Here is a 27420-nt window from a genome sequence, read left to right on the forward strand (position 1 = left end):
GCTATGTCTCTTCCCCCTGCTTCTTTCTTTGTCCTCTTTCTCCTGGTCCCCTTCTTCTGCATTTGTCTGGGAGGATCCTGGAGTGTTCTTTTGATCGACTCAATCTTTCTCTGGCACTTGAGTTCTGATTGGCTGAAGGACTTAGAGGGGAAAAAAAACTTTAATTAAGTAGATAATCTCTTCTTTGGACGTTTGGCAGCTCCATTTCACCTCCCCTTAACTCTGTTTGGGATCGCTTACACACCAAGGAAGTTGGGCTTTGAGAATTCCATCCCACTGCCACCGAGGAGAATATTTCTCTGTCTTGCTTACCCATCTCCCAGTTTTTTGGAATTTTCTCTAGCTGTTACTCCAGAGGATTATGTTTCTTTCAAAGCCTTCTGTGTACATCTCTCTTTTCACCTGTGTCCTCCAACTCAGCCACAGCTGGTAAGTAACCTGGACTCTTACCTGGAGCTGGGAATAGGTGAGTGTATGTAATATGTTGGGTAAAGCTCATTTCATTTCCAGAAATGTAGGAAGCCTTGAGATCTCGCCTAGGAAAAACTGTTCTATGGGGTAGGGCTCTTCCTAAATTCATGGCTGATTTTAGTGAATCTTTAGGACCCCTACCAATAAAGGACTAAATGATGGGAGGGGGGGTTCCTATTTTTATAAATCGCTATTCCACAAATATTCCACCAAAGTGATTTGGGGGTAAATGGACAGCAGCCCTTTTCACGAAATCCTGATGTCAGCATTGTAGAGAGGAGGAAGGTAGTTCAAAGCAAGTTCTACCGTGTGTTGAATCTGATCTTGAGGTAGTCTGGAGACAAAATTCAATGGGATCTTACTTTATACTTTCTGACTTTAGTTTTTTTTCAGGATAGTCTAAGTAATTGCTCAAATTGTCATTTCCTAGGCATAAAAAATTTTATTTGAACCACTAAGCAGGCATTGGGTTAACAAACATGTTTGAAACCAGATATTTTAGAAATCTAAACGTCTCGAGAAATTTATTTAATTTGTTCAATTTACAAATATTTCTAAATTGTTCAGAAAATCAGATAACGTATATGGAAGTGCTTTGTAAATTATAAACACAAATGCTAAAGAATATCATCACCATTCTCATTTAGCTCTTGGAAACCACATAAACTATCTATACATGCAACTGTTCATTAGCAAATACGCCAGTACACAATAACATACAGAATGCAGGTTGCTAGGGTGTTCGGAGTTTCTCTCCAGTTCAGATATGAGCTCAGTCTCTCTCTTCATCAGTTCTCATTTTGACCATCTATTTAACAAAGATATAAATCCAATTCCTACATAAACTGTTGAGGAAGCAAGAAAAGAAATTTCTTTGCTGAGATAAGCTTCCTTTGAGAATTGAAAATATATTTTTATCATAAATGAGTGTAGCCGTCTTTATTGGAGTGTTGATAAGAAGTATGCCAACTTCCTGAAACTATTTGCAAGTTAATACAATAATTTGCAACATTTCTGATTATAAGCAGAACCACCAATTAGTCCATTTTTAATTGGCATTTTAATTAAATATTTCAACGTTAAAAAAAAGGTCTCTCTTCTCTCCCCCTCATGAGAACAAAAAGACAAAAGGGAGAGGAGACTATTTCAGAGCATTTCTACTGATGTTCATGGTATTCTTCAGCTGATTCAGTATCAGCAAAAGAGAAACACGAGATTCCTTTCCCTAGTCACCAGGGCGGTGTGAAGAATTGTTCTATAAAAAATACCTTTACTGTGTGTTCCCTTCCCTGCTGGAGGGGGTCATGTTCATTTCATTCCGATACTGACACAGCCACACTGAAAGGTGGCTGGGCTGCTTGTCTGTCCAAATTCAAGTGTCTGGATTCAAAAAGAAAAAAGGAAAAAGAGATGTGAAAGAAAGTTCTAATTTAAAAAAACAGGGTTTAAGAACCCCTTCTCGCCTTGCCTGACTTTGAGGAGCAAATGTACAAATCTCCTTTATAATACAATTAGATTTTAATTGCTTTTTCCTATAAGCCCCAATTTAAATTAAACATTTGCACTTCACCAAGAATCTGTTTGTGGTGGCATTTGAAAAGCAATTTTTAAATTTAACATTAAATCTTGATTATGCTTCTAATGAAACTATCAGGGTTTTGCATAAGGTCATCTTCCCCTTTATGCCATGCAGAGAAATTTGACCAACCACAGCCTTTGAAATGTTTCTCTTAATACTTCATTATCAACCCTTTATGTAAGGACCTCAAAAGCATTTAACAAATAGAGAACCACAATTTCTGCTTGGCTGTTCAATTGTAGGCCTGCCTGAAATTACTGTCTAAAGAGTCCATCAACAGAAATTCCTGGGCTTGAAAAGGAGAGAATAATGATGACATTCACCTATAATATGTGTTTTTACTAGGTAAATCAGTACAAGATGATTTCTTTGAAAAGTATTTGCCACAGTTTTTTATAGTTGGGACACTTCCAAGGAGAACTGTCTTTTAGTAACTTGAGAAAATTATTTTCTTTGAATTTGTTTGTCTTAATCCTTATGGCTCCAAAGAAAGAGAATAAGAATGCATGATAAGGCAAGCAGATGATGATGATTATAATGGTGGCCAGAGATGAACCAATTTGATTTTCCTTCCAATGCACTTACTCATCCAATGCACTTACTCATCCAATGCACTTACTCATCCAATGCACTTACTCATGAGCAGGCCTAGAAAGTGTTTTACCTTAACTGGTTGGCCCCATTTTACTCCAAATGATATGTCATAATGACAGTGGATCTTACCCAGTTCTGTTCATTTCTCACTCTCTCCCCACCTAACTCAGTCACCAAATCAGAAGGATGCCCTGGGATACAGAAGTAAACTATAGCTCTGCTCTCATTCTTCAACAGAAGTCACCACCTCTACTTCTTTCCAAAGGTCTGCAGCAGGAATTTAAACAGGGTCCATTTCTCTTCTGCAGTAGGGCAAGAATTTACCTAAAATCTTTGGATTTTAAGGCAGCTTTTGAAAAACATCATCTTTTGGTCCTCTACATGCATCTTATAGAGTAACCTTTCTATGGCTCTTGAAATCTCATCTGATGATGACATGTGGGACTCCTGATTGGCAAAGGAATCAGTTATTGCAGGAGGGTCTTTGAATCCATATTCTCACCAAGCATTGTGTAAAGCTGAAATTATTGATCTCCACACTATGTTCTACTACTTTTAGGTGTATTTTATGAACAATAGAATATAAACTCATTTAAAAATTACTGAATTCATACTGGGGTTCTGTCATAAGTTTTTGCCATGTTGAATTTTTCCCACTAACAGATTAAAAAAAACCATATATGATCAAGTGAGGATCCACTAAAACTGTCACGATAGGGGAGGATTCTCATCCTCAAAGACGCTGGGAATCCCCGAAGTTAAAGAAATAAAAAGTAAGGTGTGAGGAACTGCTTTGGAATCTGGAAAAAAAAAATACCAGTATAAAAGAGTCACTTAATAGCATCCTTAGTTCATAAAAAAAAAAAAAAAGTGCCTGATCCATTAAAAAAAGCTGGGATTTGTGGAGTAGCTCTGAGGTGGGCTAGATCAGCAGCTGCACTGTAGGAAGGCCTGAGGGCTCTGAGACATAACCAGAGAAGTTTAATTCCCAGGTTTATCATTGAAGGCCTCCACAACTCGAGCCCTATGTGTTTCTTTCCAGAATCTCTATTTCTGTTGTCATGAAAGACAATAACTATTATTATTATAATTATTAATAACAACAAAGGCTGTGAGTATCCTGGGAAAAGACACTTCATTACAGCTCTTGTTATGAAACCAGTTTGTGTGAGTGACAAGAAGGATGCTCTAAGATGCATCTTCGTTTTAGTTTTAGTTTTTGGTGGATGACAACATGACACAAAGAAGGATCTCCTTTGTGTGCTATTACATAGTGACAAATGAGGCATTAAAAAAGGACCAGAAGAAAAGGAGTTTTAATCTAAACCCTCTCCTTCCATGGAAAGATATTCCTTTTTTTTTTCTTTTTCCCAGCTGGGAAAATTGGTTTAATGCTGCTCTATACTGGGTGATACTATTATCTCTTGGGACTATTAATAAAATTCCTTTTTTTCTGGGCTCCAATGACGCTTGTCTATTTCCATCAGAAAAGTGGGGGAGAATTTATATGGCTTAGAGAATGAGGTCAATATAATTTTTCTTAGGATAAACCTTTATTTTTCAGAAACTGGATTTTTTTTTCTTACTCAGTAAAAGATCAGGCTAGGTTAACAGCTGAGGGAAACACTGAGCTTGGGTCACATAAATAACATTCCCCATTGCCTCCCACTTAAAATATACCTGCACTCCCAGGACCTCTCAACAGAAACTACCATCCACTTTGGACAGATGCTTCAGTCTCATTATGAGCCAAAATTTTATGGTTTGTTTTTCTCAATCTTTATTGTAATCCCCTGTTATTGATCATTTCATTTCTCTGTATGCTTCTTAGGTTAGAGTTTTCTCCAAGCCAAGAGAAAATCAGATCATAAGGGGATCATTTAAATTCACCATCATCTGACCAGTCCAAACTCGCTTTTTAAAAATAGGTTGTTTTCGCACCTTCAGCATCCTATGGTACCAGCACATTATGGGGGCTATATTCCAGTAGTCCCAATAAGACCCTATAAGAAGGTTAATAGGTCAGTCTTTCTATGCAGCTCCATAGATGAAATTCTTAAACTCTCCAGGCCAAATTGACACCACCCTACATTAGGAGGAATTTCCCCTTCATTCAGAACTGCAATTACCTTTTGCTGCTCTAAATCTCAGTCCTTTTTCTGTAGTCAGGTTCTTTAGGTTTATCGTATCACACTTTGAAGGTTCCATTATCCAGGACACTAAGTAGTGAACCAATAGATTGTCCACATTAACCTGTCTGGTATTTCCTCACCTTAATCCAAGGCACCTGGTGGAGCCCAGATTCCATAGATTATTGTTTTTCAGAATAATTGGTTTTCTTTTAAAATTTTCATATTATGGGGAAAAAATGTTTTTACAAAGGTTGAGAACAGCATATATAACAAACCCCAATAACTCAGCTTCAACCGTTATCAATCTCTGACCAATCGTGTTTCACCTATACATTCTGTAGCATTTTTAACTGCATATTCTCTTAGTCTAAATCTTCCAAGTACTACCATGGTTCAAAACAGGAAGAAGAGGGATAGCAAAAGGATTATCTGTCCTGTGTCTGAGAGATCCAGGCCAGTAATTAGAACGAAGTTTGGGGAACATTGTACATTTCTCCCATTGCCCTTGGGAGAAGATCAAGAATACAAATTAGCAAAAGGGAATAAGTCATTCAAATACATGTTTGTGTTTATTTCTGTTGGAGCTGTGGTTGATTAGCAAAGGCAGTAGAAATTGGTGGTTGGATCAGATTGAGGAGAGAACATTTTACCATCTATTTGGATTTAATTCCATTAAGCAGTAAAAATGGCACTCAAGTGCCAAAGCCTGTCAATTTTCCAACCTTAAGCTGTTCACCTAGTTGTTTTACAGGATAATTCTTGAAGTTACCATATACACCTACCTTCTTGATACTGATATAAACTGGTATTGTTTCCATCGATGCAATTGAGAACATAAATGTTTTCTAAAGTCTATACTGCAGGGACCAAGGCAACAAGATCAGAAAACAAAATGGAATTATCTGCCTCCATAATGACTGTGGAAAAAATTTCCGTGATCCCAGGCTTTCTGGGAATGGTGGCTTGAGCTGTTCCTTAGCAGCTCTCACTTAGAGACCAAGGAAAGGAGCGTGAGTATAGCTTATCCCTGCCACAGTCCTCATTTAGATGCTAAGTGCTGAAGTGCTTTTCTGTAGCTTAGCGTTTCTCAGCAGCGCTTGCTACAATACATAAAGAAGGAAGGAAATGAGGACAGGGAAGATAGCCTATCGCTCTATAAAATATCCTGAAATACAAATGACATATCAGTTGCAGGGAAAAAGATGATCCCCCGAACATTTGTGCTTCGCTTGTGAAGGAATCTGCCTGAGCTTCTTTTGCAAAGATCCATGGTACAGAGTTGTCCTGTGGGCTATTACATGGCCTTTGACAACAATCATTTGGCAAGGGCTGGATTTGCGATAATGTGGGATTTTAATATACATTTAAATATAAGGACTACTGCTAAGACTGTCACATCTGTTTAACTTAAAAAAATTTTTTTTTTGTCAATTGGCTTACAAGACTTGTTTTCTCTTTTCATATTTTAGGGCACTGCATTATTATATAAAAAATTCACGTTTATAAAAAACATTTTTAGAATGATTTACAGGGCTGAACTCCCTTTGAAGAAAGAAATAGACTTTGATTTGGTGAAATAGTTATGGGAATATGACCAAAAGCTACACATTCCTGAATTTTTCTTTCTATACTCATCTTGAAAAATACCTTCCTTTGGCCCCAATCTCCACTGCAATCATTTCTCCTTTCTCTTTTTTCTTTCAATGCCGTCCTCCTCCAACAAGTCAGCACTAGCTATTTTCATGTCATAACTCTTCACTCTCTGCAATCTGGCTTGTGTTCTATGGCCATACTTAAATAGAACCCTCCACTGATACCAGCTTTGTTCCCTCTTGACATATTTTTAAGTAGGAGGAAATCTGATTTTGAAAGTCTGAATACTTCTCTTCCCTTTAAGACTTCAGATACCTTGTAACTTCTATCTCCTAATCCCTTCCCCTAGTTAAATAGGAAAGCCTGATTTCAATACTTTGGAATAGGTAAGAATTAGTCATGCTTTTCACCCTTGAAAAATATTTGCATTTTAAACTTAACTCTCTCAAATTGTACAGTGAATAGTTCCAAGTTCAATACCCTCAGGTATTATCAGATAAGGGTAGTGAAGAAAATTTGGGGACCAATGGGATATTATTTCACAGTTATTAATAAGACCTACTTTCTGTGTAACTGTGTGTGTGGGCACATGTGTGAACATACCTTTGTGTCTGCTCGTGCACATGTGTTCTACAGGTCAGATGTGTGGATGCTGTGGAACAGAGACAGTCACAAGGAAACTCACTCAGAAGAGCTATCTTTGGGCTCTCCCCAGCCCAAGGCATTTTGGGAGTTCTATGGAGTGGAAAGCTGCTGTCAGAACTCATTCTAAGAGAAAGCTGCATCACTGGAGCACCTTCCAGCTATAGCCCCTGGCAGTTTCCCTACTCCATACCCTCCCCTTAGCCTTTAGCCCTTTGCCCTATATGCCTTCTGTGCTAAATCTTCAGATGGAGATCTACAGTTCACATTCATTCACTACCACTTCTCCTTTCCCCTGGGCCAGCACTCCAATTTCAGTAATCAGATGTCTCTCTCCTAAAGTAGACCAAACTGAGCCTCATGACTCAGAGACAATTTTTTTAAGGCAGGATCTCACTCTGTTGGCCAGGCTGGAGTGTACAATCCTGGCTCACTGCAGCCTCGACCTCCCTAGCTCAAGTGATCTTCCCACATCAGCCTCCCGAGTAGCTGGGACTATAGGTGTATGCCACCATACCCGTCTAAGTTTTGTATTTTTTGTAGAGACAGGGTCTCACTGCCTTTTTAAATATCATCATTATATCCTCTTTTCTGAGCTCCATCCCATTTCTCCATCTTTGTTATGATTTTTATTTTTGTTTTTTGTAGAGACAGAGTCTCACTCTATTGCCCAGGCTGGTTTCAAACTCCTGGGCTCAAGCAATCGGCCCACTTTGGCCTCCTAAAATGCTGAGATAACAGGCGTGAGCCACCATGCCCAGCTGATGACTCAGAGACATTCTACGGACATTAAGAGATGGGATTAAAGGTTGGGGAGAAGCCAGAAATATTACGTAAAGATTTGTGGGGAAAGTGATGAGAGGCAGAACGAAACAAAATCACAGGGCACTAAGATAAAAGTCCTGGGTGGTAAGAGGAAAATACTAAATTCTGCAGATTCACATTCAGAGTGTTTGTCTTTTATTTTTTATTTTATTTTGTTTTATTTTATTTTTTGAGGCAGAGTCTCACTCTGTCACCTAGGCTGGAGTACAGTGGGCGATCTCAGCTGACTGCAACCTCTACCTCCCAGGTTCAAGCAATTCTCCTGCCTCAACCTCCCAAGTAGCTGGGACTACAAGTGCACACCACCACACCCAGCTAATTTTTGTATTTTTAGTAGAGATGGGGTTTCACTGTGTTAGCCAGGATGGTCTCGAACTCCCAACCTCAGGTGATCTGCCTGCCTCAGCCTCCCAAAATGCTGGGATTACAGGCGTGAGCCACCATGCTGGGCCTACGTTTTGTTTAGATACACAAATACTTACCATCATGTTATAATTGCCCACAGTAGTCAGTACAATAACATGCTGTATAGGTTTGTAGCCTAGGAGCAATAGGCTCTACCATATAGCATGGGTGTGTAGTAGGCTATCCATCTAGGTTTGTATAAGTACATTCTATGATGTTTGCAGTGACAAAATCACCTAACGACACATTTCTCAAAACATATCCCTGTCATGAAGCCACACACTGTATCCCCTCCCCACCTCTGCCTACAGTGTCCTTTAGTATTTGTTTCTCCCTACTCTTTCATACATAGAACCCAGTGTGAGCAGCAACAGTGCCTAGAAAATGTGCCCAGGGGATGTCGTGCTACCCAGATAAAGCAGGGCCTGTGCCCTGGCAGATGTGGCTGTTTTGTGGACATAGAAGCAGTAGGCTGGTGCAATGAAAGGATAAAAAAGTAGCAGAGACAATGTGATAATTAACTGAGTGTATTCATGAGTGTGTGCAAAACATCACTTAGGCCTCTCAGAAATATTTATCAATAATTTTTCAGGAATTAGGAGTCCTGGATTAGCCAGTGGGAATAACAGCAAGGGAAATACGGGCTGCAGAAAAGCACAGCAGGTAGAGTGCATGCTCTAGAGTAGGACTGCTTAGGCTCCAGTCCTGGCTTCACCACTTACCTAGCTGTGTGAGGCTGGGTGGCCACTCTATGTTTCAGTCTCTGTTTCTGTAAAATGAAAGATATAATAGTTTCTACCTCATATAATTGTGATCATTATATGAACTTAAAATATATAAAACACTTCAAAGTACATGGTCAGTCCTGGCAACACAATGAGACCCTGTCCCTACAAAAAATACAAAATAAAAATATGCCGGGTGCGGTAGCTCATCCCTGTCGTCCCAGCACTTTGGGAGGCCGACATGGGCGGATCACTTGAGGTCAGGAGTTCAAGACCAGCCTGGCCAACATTATGAAACCCCATCTCTACTAAAAATACAAAAATTAGCCAGCATGGTGGCATGTGCCTGTAGTCCCAGCTACTCGGGAGGCTGAGGTGGGAAGATTTCTTTTTTTTTTTTTTTTTTTTTTAAGATGGAGTCTTGCTCTGTCGCCCAGGCTGGAGGGCAGTGGTGCGATCTTGGCTCACTGCAAGCTCCGCCTCCTGGGTTCATGCCATTCTCCTGCCTCAGCCTCCCAAGTAGCTGGGACTACAGGCACCCGCCACCACACCCAGCTAATTTTTTGTATTTTTAGTAGAGATGGGGTTTCACCGTGGTCTCGATCTCCTGACCTCATGATCCGCCCGCCTCAGCCTCCCAAAGTGCTGGGATTACAGGCATGAGCCAACGCGCCTGGGCGGAAGATTTCTTGAGTCTGGACAACAGAGCAAGACCCTCTCTCTAAATAAATAAATAAAAGTACTTGATGTGCACAGAATAAACACTCAATGAAAAGTATAGTACCACCCCATGGAGTTGCTATGGAAATTTAAAAAGATGATACAGGTAAAGCACTTAGAAGAGTTCCTCACATACTTGAATAAATGCTAGTTATTATTACATGATATGATTAAACTTTATATTATATCAGTGTATACACACACACGTATACTGGACAGCTAACACAAGGAGAAGAAACAATTGTAAAATTTTGACTTGGCAGTGTAAAAGCACAACTAACCACAGTTATTTATGTAAATCGCTTACCACTTATGCCTAATTACTATGAAGCACAATAACAATTATACACAGCACTAAGTATGTCAGATTAACTTTGCTAAAGGTTTGATTATAGCATTAACCTCTGTGTACATATGCTCAGTGTTCACTCTGTGACTCTTGTAGTATGATCATTTGCTAATGTGGCACAGTCATCTGCTCACTACATTAAAAAATAAGTGGGAGCACTGGCTTGCCACAGACTTCTTATATTTCTCAAAATCTTTTTGCAGTTCTTTTTCTCCTTACATTTTCTGCTGCATCTGATGATCTATCTTTTTTATTTCAAAATCCTTGTATTCAATTCACTTTTACAGGCACTTACTATGTTCAAAGTACTAGATTAGGAACTGGAGGGTATACAGAGATAATTAAGGCAGCCCATACTTATAGTCAAGTATAAAAGAGGAAAGGGAAACCTTCATATGAAACAAAGAAAAGTTGCTGTGAGGCTTCAAGGCGTGCTGGTTGTGGCTTCTGCACTGGTACTTATTCAAGAATAAGTGAGATTTTTAAAGAACAGCTTTATTGAGATATAATCTACATACTATAAAAGGCACCCCTTAACAAATCAATGATTTTTTTAGCCAATTCGTGGATTTGTGCAACCTTCACCACAATCCATTTTAGAACATTTTAATCACTCCAAAAAGAAACCCTTTATTCATTAGCATTCACTCCCTGTTCCTCCTCCCCTCAGTCCCTGGAAACTGTGAATCTAGTCAGTTTCCATGAGATTGCCTACGCTGGACATTTGATATAGATAGAATCATATCATTTATGGCCTTTTGTGTCTGGCTTCTTTCACTCAGAATGATATTTTCAAGGGTCATCCATGCTGTAGCTTGTATCCAGTACTTCATTCCTTTCTATGGTCAAAAAATATTCTATTATGGGTTGGACATGGTGGCTCACGCCTGTAATCTTGCACTTTGGGAGGCTGAGGCAGGAGGATTGCTTGAAGCCAGGGGTTTGAGACCAGCCTGGACAATAAAGTGAGATCCTGTCTCTACAAAAAATTAAAAAATTAGCCTGGCACAGTGATGTGTACCTGTAGTCCCAGTTACTCAAGAGGCTGAGGCAGGAGGATCACTTGAGCCTAGGAGTTCAAGGCTGCAGTGAGCTATGATGGCACCACTGCACTTCAGCCTGGGTGACAGAGAAAGACCCTGTTTATACTTAAAAAAATAAAAAGACAAAAGAAAATAAAGGGCTGGGCATGGTGGCTCATGCCTGTAGTCTGAGCACTTTGGGAGGCTGAGGCGGGTGGATCACTTGAGGTCAGGCATTCGAGACCAGCCTGGCCAACATGGTGAAACCTCATCTCTACTAAAAATTAGCCAGGCATGGTGGTAGATGCCTGTAATCCCAGCTACTTGGGAGGCTGAAGCAGGAGAATTGTTTGAACCTGGGAGGCAGAGGTTGCAGTGAGCCAAGATCACGCCACTGCACTCTAGCCTTGGCAACAGAGCGAGACTCCGTCTCAAAAAAAAAAAAAAAAAAAGAAAAAAAAAAGAAAACAAAACAAAAATATTCTATTTATCCATTCCTCAGTTGATAGACTTTTTTTTTTATTTTTGGCCATTATGAATAATGCTGCTATGAAAATAAATGTACAAGTTTTTGTTGGACATATGTTTTCAATTCTCATGAGTATATACCTAGGAGTAGAATTGCTGGCTTATATGATAACTCCATATTTAACCTTTTGAAGAATTGGCAGAGTATTTTCCAAAGTGTCTGCACCATTTTACAATACCACCAGCAATGTATGATTTCTCCACATCCTCACCAACAGTTGTCTTTTTCATTTTAGCTATATTTGTGGGTGCAAATCCTTGTCATCTTTTTAATTCGTATTTCCTTGATCACTAGTGATACTGTGCATCTTTTCATGTGCATATTGGCTATTTGTATATTTTCTCTGGAGAAATGTCTATTCAAATCCCTTGCTGAGTTTTAAAAAAATGTTATTTATTCATTTATTTTTTGGGACGGAGTCTTCCTCTGTTGCCCAGGCTGGAGTGCAGTGGTACACTCTTGGCTCATAGCGACCTCGGCCTCTCGGGTTCAAGTGATTCTCCTGCCAGCCTCCCAAGTAGCTGGGGAGTACAGGCATGCACCATCACACCTGGCTAATTTTTGTATTTTTTGGTGGAGACAGGGTTTCACCATGTTAACCAGGCTGGTCTCAAACTCCTGACCTTAAGTGATCTGCCCACCTCAGCCTCCCAGAGTGCTGGTATTACAGGCATTAGCCACTGCACCCGGCCCCTTGCTGATTTTTTAATCAAGTTTTGTTGTTGTTGAGTTTCAGGAGTTCTCTATATATTCTGTATGTTAACCCCTTATCAAATACGTGCATCGCAAATATTTTCTCCCATTCTGTGAGTTTTCTTTTTGCTTTATTGATGGTGGTTTTAGAAGTGCAAATGTTTTTAATTTTGAAGAAGTTCATTTTATCTGTGTTTTATTTTGTCACTTGTGCTTTTGGTATCATAGCTATAAAATCACTGCCGAACCCCATGTCACAAAAATTTACACGCATCCTTTGTTCTAAGAGTTTTATAGTTTTTGCAGTTACATTTAGGTCTATGATATATTTTGAGTTAATTAAAGGGGATGGGGAGTTGCAATGTTAAATAAATATATGTTGTGCAATAACAATCCAACTTAATCATTTTGTATGTGTATATCCAGCTATCCCAGAGTCATTGGCTGCAAATACTAAGAATAGGTGAGATTTAACAGAACAGCCGAACAAAGGCATGGAGGCATGAATGCATGGATGCCCAGGAATAGCAACTGGTTCAGCCTGAATAGAGGATTGGACAAGTAGCGATATTTAATGGGAAATGAGACTGGAAAGGTTATGTAGTCAGATTATGGAGGGTCTTGAGTACCAAAAGCTGGAGAACTGTAGAAGATTCTTGAGCAGAAGAATGACATCAGAATCAGTCTTTCAGAAGATTGGTCTAGTTGAAGACTATACACTAGATTGGAATGGGGGTAAACAACGTAAGCAGAGAAGTCAGAACTTCTATGGTGGTCTAGGTGGGAGATCACAGCTAAGACTGTGACAGTGAGAGTAGAAAAGAGGGAGCTGATAAGCAAAAAGTATGAGAGGCACAATACACATAAGTCCTGGTAACCGATTGGATGATGAGAGCAAATTGGTAGAGACTTGGCAAAATGGTGGTTCCATTAATAACAAAAAAGTCAGGAGAAGTAGCTAGTTTGGTAGGAAAGATGAGTTAGCTTTTAGATAAACCGTCTTCACAATTTGAAACATTCTCAGTAGAGAAATCTAACTTTCATGTGGAAATGTAGCTCTGGATCTCAAGAAAGAAGTCAGGGCTAAAGTTAAGGCTTTGGGAGATATCACTTAATCACGATCGTTAGAACCATGGACATGAATGAGGAAGTCCCCCTCTCTCTCTAGATAGCAGCTCCTTTAGAGTTTCCTCAGATGATATTTCTTCTTCTAATACCCCTAAATGTGGGTTCCTGCATTCATTCATTCAACAAACGTTAAAATACATTTAATAAACATTATTAAATGCTTATTATTGCCAGACACTGTTCAAGGCATTGGTAATATTTGATGAACAAAATAGACCAACCAACAAACAAAAAAACTGCCTTAATAAAGCTTACAGCCTAGTGGGAGAAGGCAAACAGTAAATAAATATATATGTAAAGCATATAGTGTTCATAAGCAGAGAAAGGGGATGGGGGAGGTGGAGTTGCAATTTTAAACAGGATGATGAAGGAAAGCCTCAGGGAGAAGGACACATGTGGTTATGTGGTTAAACGGCTGATGTAGGTGAAGGAACAAGCTATGTAGATATCTGAGTACAAAGCATTCCAGGATTCCAGGAACAGAGAATATGCAATGACCCCAAGGCTGGAGAGTGCCTGGTGGGTGAGAGAAACAACAAGGAGACCAGCACAGCTAGCGAAGAGTAGTGAGGGGAAAGCAGGAGATCAGGTCAGAAGCATAAATGGAGGCCAGATTGTGTAGGGGCTTAAAAACCACGGTAAGAATTTGACTTCTGCTTGATGTGAGATACGAAATTATTAGAGGATTTTGAGGAGAAAGTTGCAACATTTGATCTGTATTTTAAAGGTATTAATCTTTAAACAGACCACTCATTTTGAGAACAAAATTTAGGAGAATAAAGGCAGAAGCAAGGAGGTCAATCAGTAGGCTTTTACCATAATCCAGACAAGAGATGACAGCTTGAGCCAGGGTGATAACAGCGAAGGTGTTGAGAACTGGTTAGATGCTGGATATATCTTGAGCTGGAGCTAGCAGGATTTGAGGACAGACCGAAACCGGATGTGAGAGAAAGAAAGGAGTAAAAGATGACTCGGCTGGGCATGCGCGCTCATACCTGTAATCCCAGCACTTTGGGAGGCTGAGGCGGGTGGATTGCTTGAGGTCAGGAGTTTGAGACCAGCCTGGCCAACGTGGCCAAACCCCATCTCTACTAAAAATACAAGCATTAGCTGGACGTGGTAGTTCATGCCTGTAATCCCAGCTTCTTGGGAGGCTGAGGCACAAGAATTGCTTGAACCCAGGAGGTGGAGGTTGTAATGAGCCAAGATGGCGCCACTGCACTCTAGCCGGTGCAACAGAGCAAGATTCTGTCTTAAAAAAAAAAAAAAAAAAAAAAAGTGACTCTTTATGATTTTTGTCTGAGCAACTAGGAGGAACCGTCCTTTACTTAGATGGAGAAGACTACAGAAGGGGTAGGCTTGGGTGGTGGCAGCGAGGATCAGGAGTTCAGTTTTAGACATGTTAAGTTTGAGATGCATATTAAACACTGAAGGAGAGATGCCAAGAATACAGTTGGATATGCAAGTCTAGAGTTCAAGCAAAGGTCTGAGAAGAGTTGGGAGGGTTCAGGAAGTCATGAACCCTTTGAATGGTCCTGAAACTGGGTAATATTGTCAGCAACTGTACAACCTCATGGGAAATAGGAAGCTTGTACCTCCATCTGGGAGTATACTGTTTTACCATGTTCTGTCTATATAGCAGCCTCCATTTGTTAAACAAAATTTATATCTTAAAACAAATTTACATCTTCAATGTTTGTTAGCATCTTTCCTTCAATCACATAACTGCCACATATAGGTGGCACCCATACAAACACTTAAATTCCTTCCTTTTTGGTTCTCTTTGCATCTTCTCACAATACACACTCACTATGTTTTCTGCAATCTATATTTTACCCCAAAAAGGAAATCATGCCATTGTTTCATTGACCAAGAACAAGATCCTCCTCCTTTGGTACTCACTAGAGGACAGTCTTCTTTTTTTTTGAGACAGAGTCTCACTCTGTTGCCCAGGCTGGAGTGCAGTGGCATGATGTCGGCTCACTGTAACCTCCACCTCCGGGGTTCAAGTGATTCTCCTGCCTCAGCCTCCTGAGTAGCTGGGATTACAGGCGTGCATCACCACGCCCAGCTAATTTTTATATTTTTAGTAGAGACGGGGATTCACCATGTTGGTCAGGCTGGTCTCAAACTCCTGACCTCAAGATCTGCCCGCCTTGGCCTCCCAAAGTGCTGGGATTACAGGCGTGAGCCACTGCGCCCAGCCGAGTCTTTTCTTAATATAGGATATTTTGGATATGAACAAGCCAGCCATAAGGTTCAAATATGTCTGCAAATAACTCGGAGGTTAACAACACAAGTTGGCCGGGCGTGGTGGCTCACACCTGTAATCCCAGCACTTTGGGATGTCGAGGTGGGCGGATCACCTGAGGTCGGGAGTTTGAGACCAGCCTGGCCAACATGGTGAAACCCCATCTCTACGAAAATTACAAAATTAGCTGGGTGTGGTAGCACACGCCTGTAATCCCAGCTACTCAGGAAGCTGAGACAGGAGAATTGCTTGAACTCAGGAGGCGGAGACTGCAGTGCGCTGAGATCATGCCACTGCACTCCCATTTGGGCAAGACAGAGCAAGACTCCGTCTCAAAAAACAAACAAACAAAAAAACACAAGTCCCGGGAGGCGGAGTCTGCAGTGAGCCAACATCGCACCACTGCACTCCAGCCTAAGCAAGATACAGCGAGACTCTGTCTCCAAAAACAAAACAAAACAAACAACAAAAAAAACAAAAACACAAGTCACCTTACAGGAATGTTGTCCAAATAAGGCCTATAGTGTTGTTCCATGACAGGTGCTCAATTAAGTCTCATTCATTGATCAGTTGGGCTAGACCAGAACATCATACAAATCTTTGCATATTGTAGGATCTTCCAGGAAAGAATTCTCTAGAATCTCTGTCTATAACTCCATGTGGTTCCGGCTTAGACTCCTTTCACAGGAAGACTCTTCACCCGGCTATGGCAAAGCATTTTCTTTGTCACTCAATTTGCTTTGTTGTTTTGTTTTCTTTCCTGATAATTTCTGTCTTATGGAAAATGGGAACTAGCTCTGTCAGGCTTGGTAATGTCCAAAATCTTTGAATGTTATTCCTAACATAAAAAGTGCCTTTCTGAGTGGGAACAAGCTCAGGCCCCTTTCCCCAAAGCAAAGGGGCCTGGCTGACTCCTCCGACATGTCTTTAAGGATCAGAAATTCATGTCCAAACCTATAATGGCTTTGGAAATTGTGAATTCATTTAAGTCATTCTGAATTTTATTTTTGTGTTTTGCTGGTGCTACTACACCTGATCAAGCAGTGCTTCTTTTCAGTTGACTTAAGAGGTTGCCTACCAAGCTTTAAAAAGTAGGCCTTAGTGGCTGGGCGTGGTGGCTCACGCCTGTAATCCCAGCACTTTGGGAGACCGAGGCGGGCGGATCATGAGGTCAGGAGATCGAGACCATCCTGGCTAACACAGTGAAACCCCGTTTCTACTAAAAATACAAAAAAAACAACAAAAAAAAATTAGCTGGACATGGTGGCGGGTGCCTGTAGTCCCAGCTACTCGGGAGGCTGAGGCAGGAGAATGGCGTGAACCTGGAAGGCAGAGGTTGCAGTGAGCCGAGATGGCGCCACTCCAGCTTGGGCAACAGAGTGAGACTCCGTCAAAAAAAAAAAACAGGCCTTAGTTTTGCTAGACTTCATAGTATTTTTGATTTTCTAAAATTCTATTACAACTCGTTTAGAATCTTTTTCATCTTCTCATATGGCAGCCTCTTAGTTTGTTAATACTGGTTTTCAAAAACTACTCACATTTTTGGTGTTGTATGTGTTTTGTATGAAGAAAGTCAGCCAAGCTCTTTTGGCCTGACAAGAAACTTTCTTGGTCTATTTCATTTCCAATCCCCTTTCTGGTGATGTTCAGCATCTTACTGGCCTTCAGAATTGCAGGGGTACACCAGATTTCATGGAACAATACATAATGATTCCCGTATTACTTTCTCACATTATAATGGAAAAAGAAAGATAATAGATTCTGATTTTCAAATGCCTATACTGAAGTCATTCTCCAAGTCTTTAGCCTTGCAGATCATGTGCGTATGTACATATATATTTAACTTTTTATTTTTAGATAATTATAGAGTTGCAAGACATGTACAGGAAGAAATGTACAGGGAAGTCCCATATACACTTGCCCCAACCTCCCCCAGTGTGAACATCTTACAACGTTAGTACAATATCCATGAAGCTTATTCAGACTTCACCATTTTTACATGCACTTGTGTGTACATGTACTCATGTATGTGGCTTTATGCAATTTTGGCATCTGTAACCTTGTATAACTACAGTAAAGACATTTGGCCATCCCCCTCCCAAGACTTTCTCTTGTTACTCTTTACAGCCACATCCATCCCCCATCCCAAATCTTTGGCAACCACTGATCTGTCCTCCAGCTCTATAATTATATAATTTCTATTATTTCACTATTGTTATGTAAATAGAATCATGCAGTATGTATCCTTCTGAGATTGACTTTAATCACTCCGTAACTTCCTTGAGGTTCATCCAAGTTGTTGCATGTATCAACAGATCATTCCTTTTTATTGCTGAGTAATATTCCATGGTATGAAGGTACCACAGTTTTTTATTTTTTATTCATTTATTTATTTTATTTTATTTTTGAGTCGGAGTCTCGCTCTGTTACCCAGGCTGGAGTGCAGTGGCGCGATCTCAGCTCACTGCAAGCTCCACTTCCCAGGTTCACGCCATTCTCCTGCCTTAGCCTCCTGAGTAGCTAGGACTACAGGTGCCTGCCACCACGCCCGGCTAATTTTTTGTATTTTTTTCTTTTTTTTTTTAGTAGAGACAGGGTTTCACCGTGTTAGCCAGGGTGGTCTCGATCTCCTGACCTCGTGATCTGCCCGCCTTGGCCTCCCAAAGTGCTAGGATTACAGGCGTGAGCCACCATACCTGGCCACAGTTTTTTAAACTACCCTTTGAAGGACATTGGGTAGTTTCCAATTTTTGACTATTATGAATAAAGTGGCTATGAGCATCCAGGTACAAATTTCTGAGTGAAAGTAAGTCTTTATTTCTCTGCGATAAATGCCCAAGAGTGCAATTGCTAAGTCATATGACAAGTTCATTTTTAGTTTTAGTTTTTGTTTTTTGTTTGTTTGTTTGTTTGTTTTGAGACAGAATATCACTCTGTTGCTCAGGCTGGAGTGCAATGGTGCAATCTAAGCTCGTTGCAGCCTCTGCCTCCCAGGTTCAAGCAATTCTTGTGCCTCAGCCACCTGAGTAGCTGGGATTATAGGCGCATACCACCATGCCTAGCAATTTTTTTCTTTTTTTTTTTTTTTAGTAGAGACAGGGTTTTGCCATGATGATGCCTAGGCTGGTCTTGAACTCCTGTATTCAGGTGATCCACCCGCCTCAGCCTCCCAAAGTGCTGGGATTACGGGCGTGAGCCACTGCTCCCAGCCCATTTTTAGTTTTAAAAGGGGCAGCCAAACCATTTTCCCAAATCAGATTACTTATTTTTAGAATTTTATTATGACTCAATCCCTAGAGAGATATTCCACTGTTTTTTTACCTCTTCCTAATTAGAGAAGTATCCTTCTAACGTCCCACGGAGTCAGATGAACGTGGATTCAAATCCTGCTTCACTCACTTATTAGCCGGGTGAGCCTGAACACGTTTAACTTTTCTGGAGTCTCAGATTTCCTGTTTGCAAAATAGAGATAATAATGCCTGAGACAGTAAGGATTTAACAAGGTCAACATGTAAAATACTGAGAGTAGAGCATAAGGAACATAGTCAGGAGTTAATGCTAGTTCTCTCCCCACTTCATGGCAGAATAATCAGCAACCATTACTATCAAGTATATGGTACTGGAAATTTTACCTGGCTTTAACAATGCAAGGAAATGATACTACTTTTATTCATGTTTTTTCTACTAAGTTTTGTGTTGTGTGTGTGTGTGTGTTTTGTTTTGAAATGGAATTTTGTTCTGTCGCCCAGGCTAGAGTGCAGTGGCACGATCTCGGCTCACTGCAACCTCCACCTCCCAGATTCAAGTGATTCTCATGCCTCAGCCTCCTGAGTAGCTGGGACTACAGGCGCCCGCCACCATGCCCCGCTAATTTTTGTATTTTTAGCAGAGACAGGGTTTCGCCATGTTTGGCCATGCTGGTCTCAAACTCCCGACCTCAAGTGATCCACCTGCTTCAGCCTCCCAAAGTGCTGGGAATATAGGCATGAGCCACCCCACCTGGCTGTAAATTATCTTTAGTAGGTTTGTTATGCACAGTGTTTCCTGGGTAAAACTAGTCTCCCTTTCTTCCTATTAATTACATGTGCTGAAGTAATTCTTACCACTCTTGGAAGCAGAAACAAGTTGGTGTCTCTGCATTATATTCTGTTTTTGTTTTGTTTTTTCCCTTATAGGTCAGTGAACAATTTCCTGATGACTGGTCCAAAGGTAAGAGCAAATTCCTTTAATTGATATGGATTTCACTAATCTTAGCCTGTTGACTAAAGATGATAAATGCAGATTTTTCATTATATCCACATATTTTATTATGCTGTATATATTACAGATAGAAAGACTGAGACCCAGAGGGTGTTAGGGACACATCTAAAACCACATAGCAAACCACTGTCAGAGCCAAGATAAGAACTCAGGAGTACTGAATTTATGGCTAGAATTTCCAGAGCCATAAAAGTCAACAGCCTTTTATAGGTGTCAGGCTGCAAAGTCACACATCCTTCTCAGTGCCCCGTGGTGGGATGCAGTTTCCCATATTTAAAATGCTGGAATTGTACTATATGATCTTTACATTCATGGGCATTTTCAGTTCCAAAATGTTATCTTCTAAGATGGTCATGTGATGAGAACTCCTTAAATTTCATGAATTAAGTGATTTGGGCTCATTTTGGAGAGGCAGGATAGTATAGTGAAGAAAGGTGAATAAAGGATAATAGGGACTAGAATCTGATAAAACTGAGTTTCATTTCTAGTTCTGCCATTTGCTAGCTCTGGGACTTTGGGGAAATTACTTTAGCTCACTCCCTGGGCCTCAGTTTCCTAATCTATAATATAGTGCCTATTTCACAGGTTATTTGTGATGTCAAATGAGACAGCATATTTAAAGGCTTACTCCACCATTATTTTGGAGGAATGGGAGAGTGAGCAGGAAGAGGGGTGTTTGGTCAGTTTAGGGTAAATGCCTCCTAAGTTCAGTCTGAATTTTTACTCCTATGTCCCTACAGGCTTACCTGATTTACTCTAGCAGTGTGGCAGCTGGTGCCCAGAGTGGTATTGAAGAATGCAAGTATCAGTTTGCCTGGGACCGCTGGAACTGCCCTGAGAGAGCCCTGCAGCTGTCCAGCCATGGTGGGCTTCGCAGTGGTAAGAAAAGCCTCAGCCACAGCTCCCTGGACCCTCTGGTCACAGGTTAGAGCCCCAGGGATAGCCCCTTGCCTCCTCGACACCCTTACTCCTCACCTGCTCTCTTCTCTTAGGTCATCTCCCTCTCCGGGATCTTCTCTTTTCCTTTTCTACTTCCTTTTTTCCCACCTATAGAGTTTTTTCTTTCTTTCTCAACACTCTCATTGCTCAACAAATGGATCTTGCCTTACTCCCAATCCCATACCATCCTTGGCCTCCCAGTTGGCTAAAGGTCTCCTCACAATGTAAGTAACATCAGGAGGTAGGCAAGGGTCATAAGTCCTCAAACCTCTTAGCCCCTTCCTTAGCAGAGAGATACTGGGCAAGTGGAGAGTGACCTGGAGACCAGATTCCCATGGAGAAGATAAAGAGTGGCCATGCCAGTAAATGAAAGAGCTGCCAATCAGAGGTTCTTTTCAAGACTAACTGCACATGACTCTTAGACCCTAGTGTTCCAGGAGGAAGTGGGGATGTGTTCTTTACAACCTAGCCTTCAGATTCATCTCCCTCCCCATTTCTTCCTCAGGCTCTTTCCAATCTAAATCATTTACAGTCATGTGTATCAACAGTACCCTAGCCACCTGGTCATAAAATGTGTGACCTGAAAAGACAGGAGGTGAGAAGAGCAGGGCTAAGGCCAGGGATGGGGCAGACCATGGAAGAGGGTAAGATACACTATAAAGATGGGAAGGCCAGGCACAGTGGCTCAAGCCTGTAATCCCAAGCTCTTCGGAAGGACGAGGTAGGAAGACTGAGCCCAGAGTTTGAGACAAGCCTGGGCAACATAGTGAGACCCTCTCTCTGCAAAAAAATAAAAGTTAAAAAATAATAATAAAGATGGGGAAATAGGATGGAGCTAGGGAAAGAGGATATAATGATGGTTATTAAAGAAAGGTAGCATGTCCGGTATTTCTTTAAGCTGAAACCCCTCCCTCTAACTCTGGATTTTTGGTTCCTGCTAGCCAATCGGGAGACAGCATTTGTGCACGCCATCAGTTCTGCTGGAGTCATGTACACCCTGACTAGAAACTGCAGCCTTGGAGATTTTGATAACTGTGGCTGTGATGACTCCCGCAATGGGCAACTGGGTGAGTAGTAATGTAGGGATGGGTACCATAGGCCAGCTCAACGCACATAAAGAATGAAAAGCCTGGTGGGGGTGAAGAAGAGCTGTATTCTTCTAAATATGAAGAAAATCATGCGGAGGATGGGTGAACGAGTTTGATCCCAAGCCCTACAATGACAAGCCAGGCTAAATGTAGCTTAGAACCTTCTTTTCCCATTGAGTAGTTTCCTTAATTTAAACATAATAATAAAGAAACAACACTCTGGGGATTCCTCTGTTGCTTCTCTCAAACAAGGGGAACTTCCTTCCGTGTTGCCTATCCCCGTCTACTTTCCACTCTTTACCTCCAGTGCCGTCTCCAATCTCCTGTGCCCTCCTGACCAATTTCCAACATCGCTGTTCCGTATTTCAATTGTATCCCTCTTTCCCCCACAATGCTTGAGCTTTCCTCATCTTTTTGGCACCATTTTGTCCCTTCTGGACCTCAATCACCAGCAGGGCACGTGCATCCTCTGCCCATGCGAAGAGGCACTGTTGGCAGAGGAGTGTACTAGCACCTTGCAAAGAATCCACTCGGCAACTACTTATGTCATTGAGCCCTGAGCAGGTGATTGGCTAAACCTGGAAGTGGGCGTGTAAAAGTGGCAAAAACAAATCTAGACGGCAACTGATCTGGATACAGGGCACTCGCCCAACCTTAATCCTCTCCTATCCTGGACCCCCCCACCCCCACCCCCAACCCAATTAGAAACAGCAGCCCAGGAGGCTCTGCACCCGCTTGCTCAATGACCTGTCCTCCCTCTCTGCACTTTTCCAGGGGGCCAAGGCTGGCTGTGGGGAGGCTGCAGTGACAATGTGGGCTTCGGAGAGGCGATTTCCAAGCAGTTTGTCGATGCCCTGGAAACAGGACAGGATGCACGGGCAGCCATGAACCTGCACAATAACGAGGCTGGCCGCAAGGTGAGTCCCGCAGCCCTTGGAAATAGGCAGCTGCTGGCTACATCCACTACCAGCTCCAGGTGCGGACAACTCTTCAGTTCATTTAAAAGATTGGCAAAATGAGGTACCAAGTGGGCTGGCCCAGTAGACTAACTTGACTTCTCGCAACTCCCGCAGGGGCAGTTAAACTCGCCACGCGCTTAATCCCGGGCCTCTCACTCCTAGCTCTCTCCCCAGGCGGTGAAGGGCACCATGAAACGCACGTGCAAGTGCCACGGCGTGTCTGGCAGCTGCACCACGCAGACCTGTTGGCTGCAGCTGCCCGAGTTCCGCGAGGTGGGCGCGCACCTGAAGGAGAAGTACCACGCAGCACTCAAGGTGGACCTGCTGCAGGGTGCTGGCAACAGCGCGGCCGGCCGCGGCGCCATCGCCGACACCTTTCGCTCCATCTCTACCCGGGAGCTGGTGCACCTGGAGGACTCCCCGGACTACTGCCTGGAGAACAAAACGCTAGGGCTGCTGGGCACCGAAGGCCGAGAGTGCCTAAGGCGCGGGCGGGCCCTGGGTCGCTGGGAACGCCGCAGCTGCCGCCGGCTCTGCGGGGACTGCGGGCTGGCGGTGGAGGAGCGCCGGGCCGAGACGGTGTCCAGCTGCAACTGCAAGTTCCACTGGTGCTGCGCAGTCCGCTGCGAGCAGTGCCGCAGGAGGGTCACCAAGTACTTCTGTAGCCGCGCAGAGCGGCCGCGGGGGGGCGCTGCGCACAAACCCGGGAGAAAACCCTAAGGGTTTCCTCTGCCCCCTCCTTTTCCCACTGGTTCTTGGCTTCCTTTAGAGACCCCAGTAATTGTGGAAACTAGGGAATGGGGAACCCGCTCTCCCAGACCTAGGGATCCTGACAGGGAGAGACTGCAATTTCTCCGAAGCTTGCCACTTTCCAGCCTGATTCCCCAATTCCTCTGTGCTCTCCTAGAGCTCTGTCTGAATCCTCGCAGCCACACCTAGGTCTGAGAGCTCAGGCTTTGAGCTACTGATCTTCCTTGGATTAGATGAGAACAGGTGTTCCTCCTCCCCTCTCCTAGCAGCCCTAATGTCTGACCTAGCCTATCAAGCCTTAGGCGCTGGAAGAACCCTTCTCAGACACGCAGGACCCAGGTAAAGTCAAAGCTTTGCCCTTTTGCCCACTGTCTGCTACCAGGGCTCACCCACTGCTGCACCTCTCTTCTGCACAGCTCCTCCCCTGCTACCTGCTGACCCAGACTCCCCATGAATCTTGAGTGCTTTCTCTCCTCTTCTCCCTTTCCTTTCTTTCCCAGAAAAACTGAGGAAACTGGTCCCGGAAAAGCATGTCTTTGGGGTTGGTTCCTAGAGGCAGAGGTTGAAGATGGAAGAGGGAGCTCTGGAGTGCTAACCTGAACACCAAGGGTGCTACTCATCCTTGTGGTATCATGTCATGAATGGACTTTTACTAGTGGGGCAATGACCTTCCTAGACAATCACCCGAAGGACTCCAGATACATACCCCAAAGGTCTAGGAAATATGTTAAGGGCAGATTACAGTCATTTCCTACCCTTTAAAGGTAACTTCTCCCTTCTCCTGACCTACTTCCTCCTAGCAACCAACTTTACCTCTTCTTCTCCAAAGGATCTTTGTTCCTCTGAGCCAAGACTGAGGTAAATAAAGCCACTTTCCTCTTCAGATCCTGGTCTGCACCTCTAGAGGCAGGTCATAAGAAGGAGAAACTGAGACCCTTCCTTCTCACTAACCTGGTTCTCAAACAGGTAGGATTCAGAGCACTGGATATCTTCCTTCAATGAGTAAACTTCCTGCAATGAAACTGTTGCTTAATAGGAAGTTCAGCACCTTGAATCTTAATTTATTGCAGTCATTGTGATATGTGTTCTTTTTCTAGGTACTGCACTTATTCTTGAGGATACTGGGGTGGGTTGTGGTAACAGATACAACCTGTAGGCTCTCTCCTCCCTCCCATCTTGGCAGGATACCATCCTCCCTAGAGCCTCACTTCCCTGGTGGCCCAAGCAGTTATCTGGATTGAGGCTAAGCTGCCAAGGATTAGTAAATCATCTATATTAAAAATCTTCTAATACATTCACTCAGTAGCCATGAGCTTGCTGCTTGTGGTACTTGAGTCTTCTGGTTTTATTCTCAGAGAGTACGGCAGGGACTTGTTTATGAAACAGAGCAAGACCTTGGGGAGGGAAGAACCAATCCCTGACAGACCCTCTGTAGCCCAAGGGGCTTCCCAGCCAGCTTCCTTGCCCTAGGACAGTCCCGGGTCTCAGGCTGGGCAGCTCTTCTAGAGCAGAACTGGTCAGATGCTAGATGACCTCAACCTTCCTCTCCCAGAGTAGGAGAAAGCAGTGTGGCTGGCTCCAGGTAACAAAAGCCAAGACTCTAGGGGCTCACCTGTAGGAGTCAAGGGTTCCCGTATTCCAAACTAAGGCAATGGCCAGGTCAGATCCCAAACCCCTGGCCTCACCCACACACCTTCTGGTCTTACCAACACTTACTGAGGAGAGTTTCCCCTTCCTGACCGGGGATACACTTCCTTTCAGGTGTTCCTAGTGCTTCATTTCCAGCTTTCTCAGCAAAAGGCCCTTCACGCCTTCCCTCTGCTTTTATCTGAACCTCCTGAATCTCCCAACTCACCTTTTCTCTTTAATCAAGAAGCAGCATATACTAACCTAACTGTCCCACTTTGCAGAATTACTTGATAATGTACACGAAGAAAGTTTGGCAAGGCAGCCAGAAAATTTAAAAGCACAATGTTGTAAAGTAAAGCTACATCCTCCAGGTCTCTTAGCATAAAAGCAGAACTATTGTGCTTCATATTTGGTAACTCCAGGTCAGCACTCTAAATATGTCATGCTGCCAGAACATTATTTCATAGGTTATTGTTTTATATCCCCAAATGGATACCAGATTCATTCCAGTTCTACCAAGAAAACATGACTGAGATGCCTTGGATCTGTATTGCTTTTCCCTTCCTTTTGCAATATCCACTTGTTCATTTGTTCATTCAACAAACACCAGAGTAGAGATAGTGGTGAACAACCACCACCATTGCTGCATCATGGAGTTTAAGTTCTCATCTTACACTCAATTGCCAGGGCCGTGGTCCCTTTACAAAGTAGACAACTCCAGAACTGGTGCTTGGGAAGACATCTTTGAGATCAGCTAGTCAAACCTTTTGTGTTACAGATTTAAACTGATGCTGAGAAAGATGACTGGCTTCTTCCCCCGACTAGCAAGTTACTGTGGGGTGAGTGCAGAGCACAGGTCCCTTCCCACCTCTTGTGTGCTCTTCAGGAGCCCATCTGTCTCAGCCAGAAGACAGAAACAGAGGGAGGTCCTGAGAAGTGACAAGGACATTGGTTGGGGTGGGCAAAACACTGTCTCCTTCCTATCCCTGGCCTGTGAGCCTACACACAGGCAGAGCTTTTTCTTTTTGAAAAGAATCGCAGCCTCAACTGGCCTTAGCAGCAGGTTAGGGCAAAGACAGAGACGGGGTCGTCTTCGGCGCTGGTGGTGCTGGCGGTGGTGGGAGGGGAGGGCAGGCCAGGGCACTCGCCTATTGTAGGTCTGGATTGGATGCTTCCACTCATTCATTTCCTTTTAATTAACCCGCATTCCTGGAGGAGAAATATTTATGTTGGCTCCCATAGAGGCAATCCTCAGACTGGAAAGAAGGGGGAAGAAAGCCTGTCTTAGCAAAACAATATCTCTAAAGAGCTCAAGAAGAGAAAATAGGAGAACAAAATGCCATTAAAATAGCCTTCTACCCCCACTGGAGTCAATGAAAACTTCATTTCACATGCTAATCCGCCACTCCGCCCCCTTGTCTTCTCACAACACCTTTTCCGAAAGTGTTTGGGAAAAGTCTTCGCAGTCAGTACACAGCTCCCTGCAGCTCAGACTTCTCCTTGTGTTAGTTCAGGGCCCCAAGTGGGGCTCTCGCTCCAGCAGTGGCTTTTTTCTCCCCCACTTTAATTTAAACAAAGACTTCGGAGTTCATCAACCTCCCACTGAAATTCACAGCTGCTGAACAAACTAATCCCTTCTCCCGGCCTTTCTTCCCTTCAATGGGCTCTTGGCTTCAAAGACACTTTGGGAAAGGACTTTGCTAGGGCTCACACTGCTTCATCAATAGAAGTTAGTGCAAGTATTATCTGAAGAGCAAGTGGCTTTACAAACAAATACTGCCTAACAATCCCTCCCTCCCAAACACACACACATCTAGCCCGCAGACATGATGGGATCTACAACAGGATTAGGGCTAGCATCCCCTGGCTTCACACCCAGTCCCTTTGTATAGCTGAGCTCAGCCCTGAAGTGGGGTGGGGAAAACCCTGGAACTGAACACCAGGCACGGATGAAGGGAGACAATCCCCCCACCCCCAACACACCCAGCAGAGTGGCCACAAATGCTGCAAGGAGAGAACCTAATTCAGTGGGACTGGACACCTTCCTTTAACTTTCTTATCTCTCCCTAAGCCTCTCCCCTGCCTTACTAGGGTGCAGGAAGCAAAAATAAAGAGGACTAGAAAGGTAATGGCAAAA

General features: G+C 42.8%; 1 protein-coding gene across 1 annotated transcript; it reads left to right on the forward strand.

Moving 5' to 3' along the window:
• WNT8B (Wnt family member 8B) lies at positions 1-27333 on the forward strand. The gene is made up of 6 exons (XM_002821068.4): positions 1-429; positions 19834-19867; positions 20659-20797; positions 21799-21924; positions 22720-22862; positions 23079-27333. Exons 1-6 carry the CDS (start codon positions 362-364, stop codon positions 23622-23624), a joined length of 1056 nt encoding a protein of 351 aa, XP_002821114.1. The 5' UTR covers positions 1-361; the 3' UTR covers positions 23625-27333.
• The last annotated feature ends 87 nt before the right edge of the window (positions 27334-27420 follow it).

This window comes from Pongo abelii, chromosome 8, assembly GCF_028885655.2.
Source record: "Pongo abelii isolate AG06213 chromosome 8, NHGRI_mPonAbe1-v2.0_pri, whole genome shotgun sequence".
NCBI lineage: Eukaryota > Metazoa > Chordata > Mammalia > Primates > Hominidae > Pongo > Pongo abelii.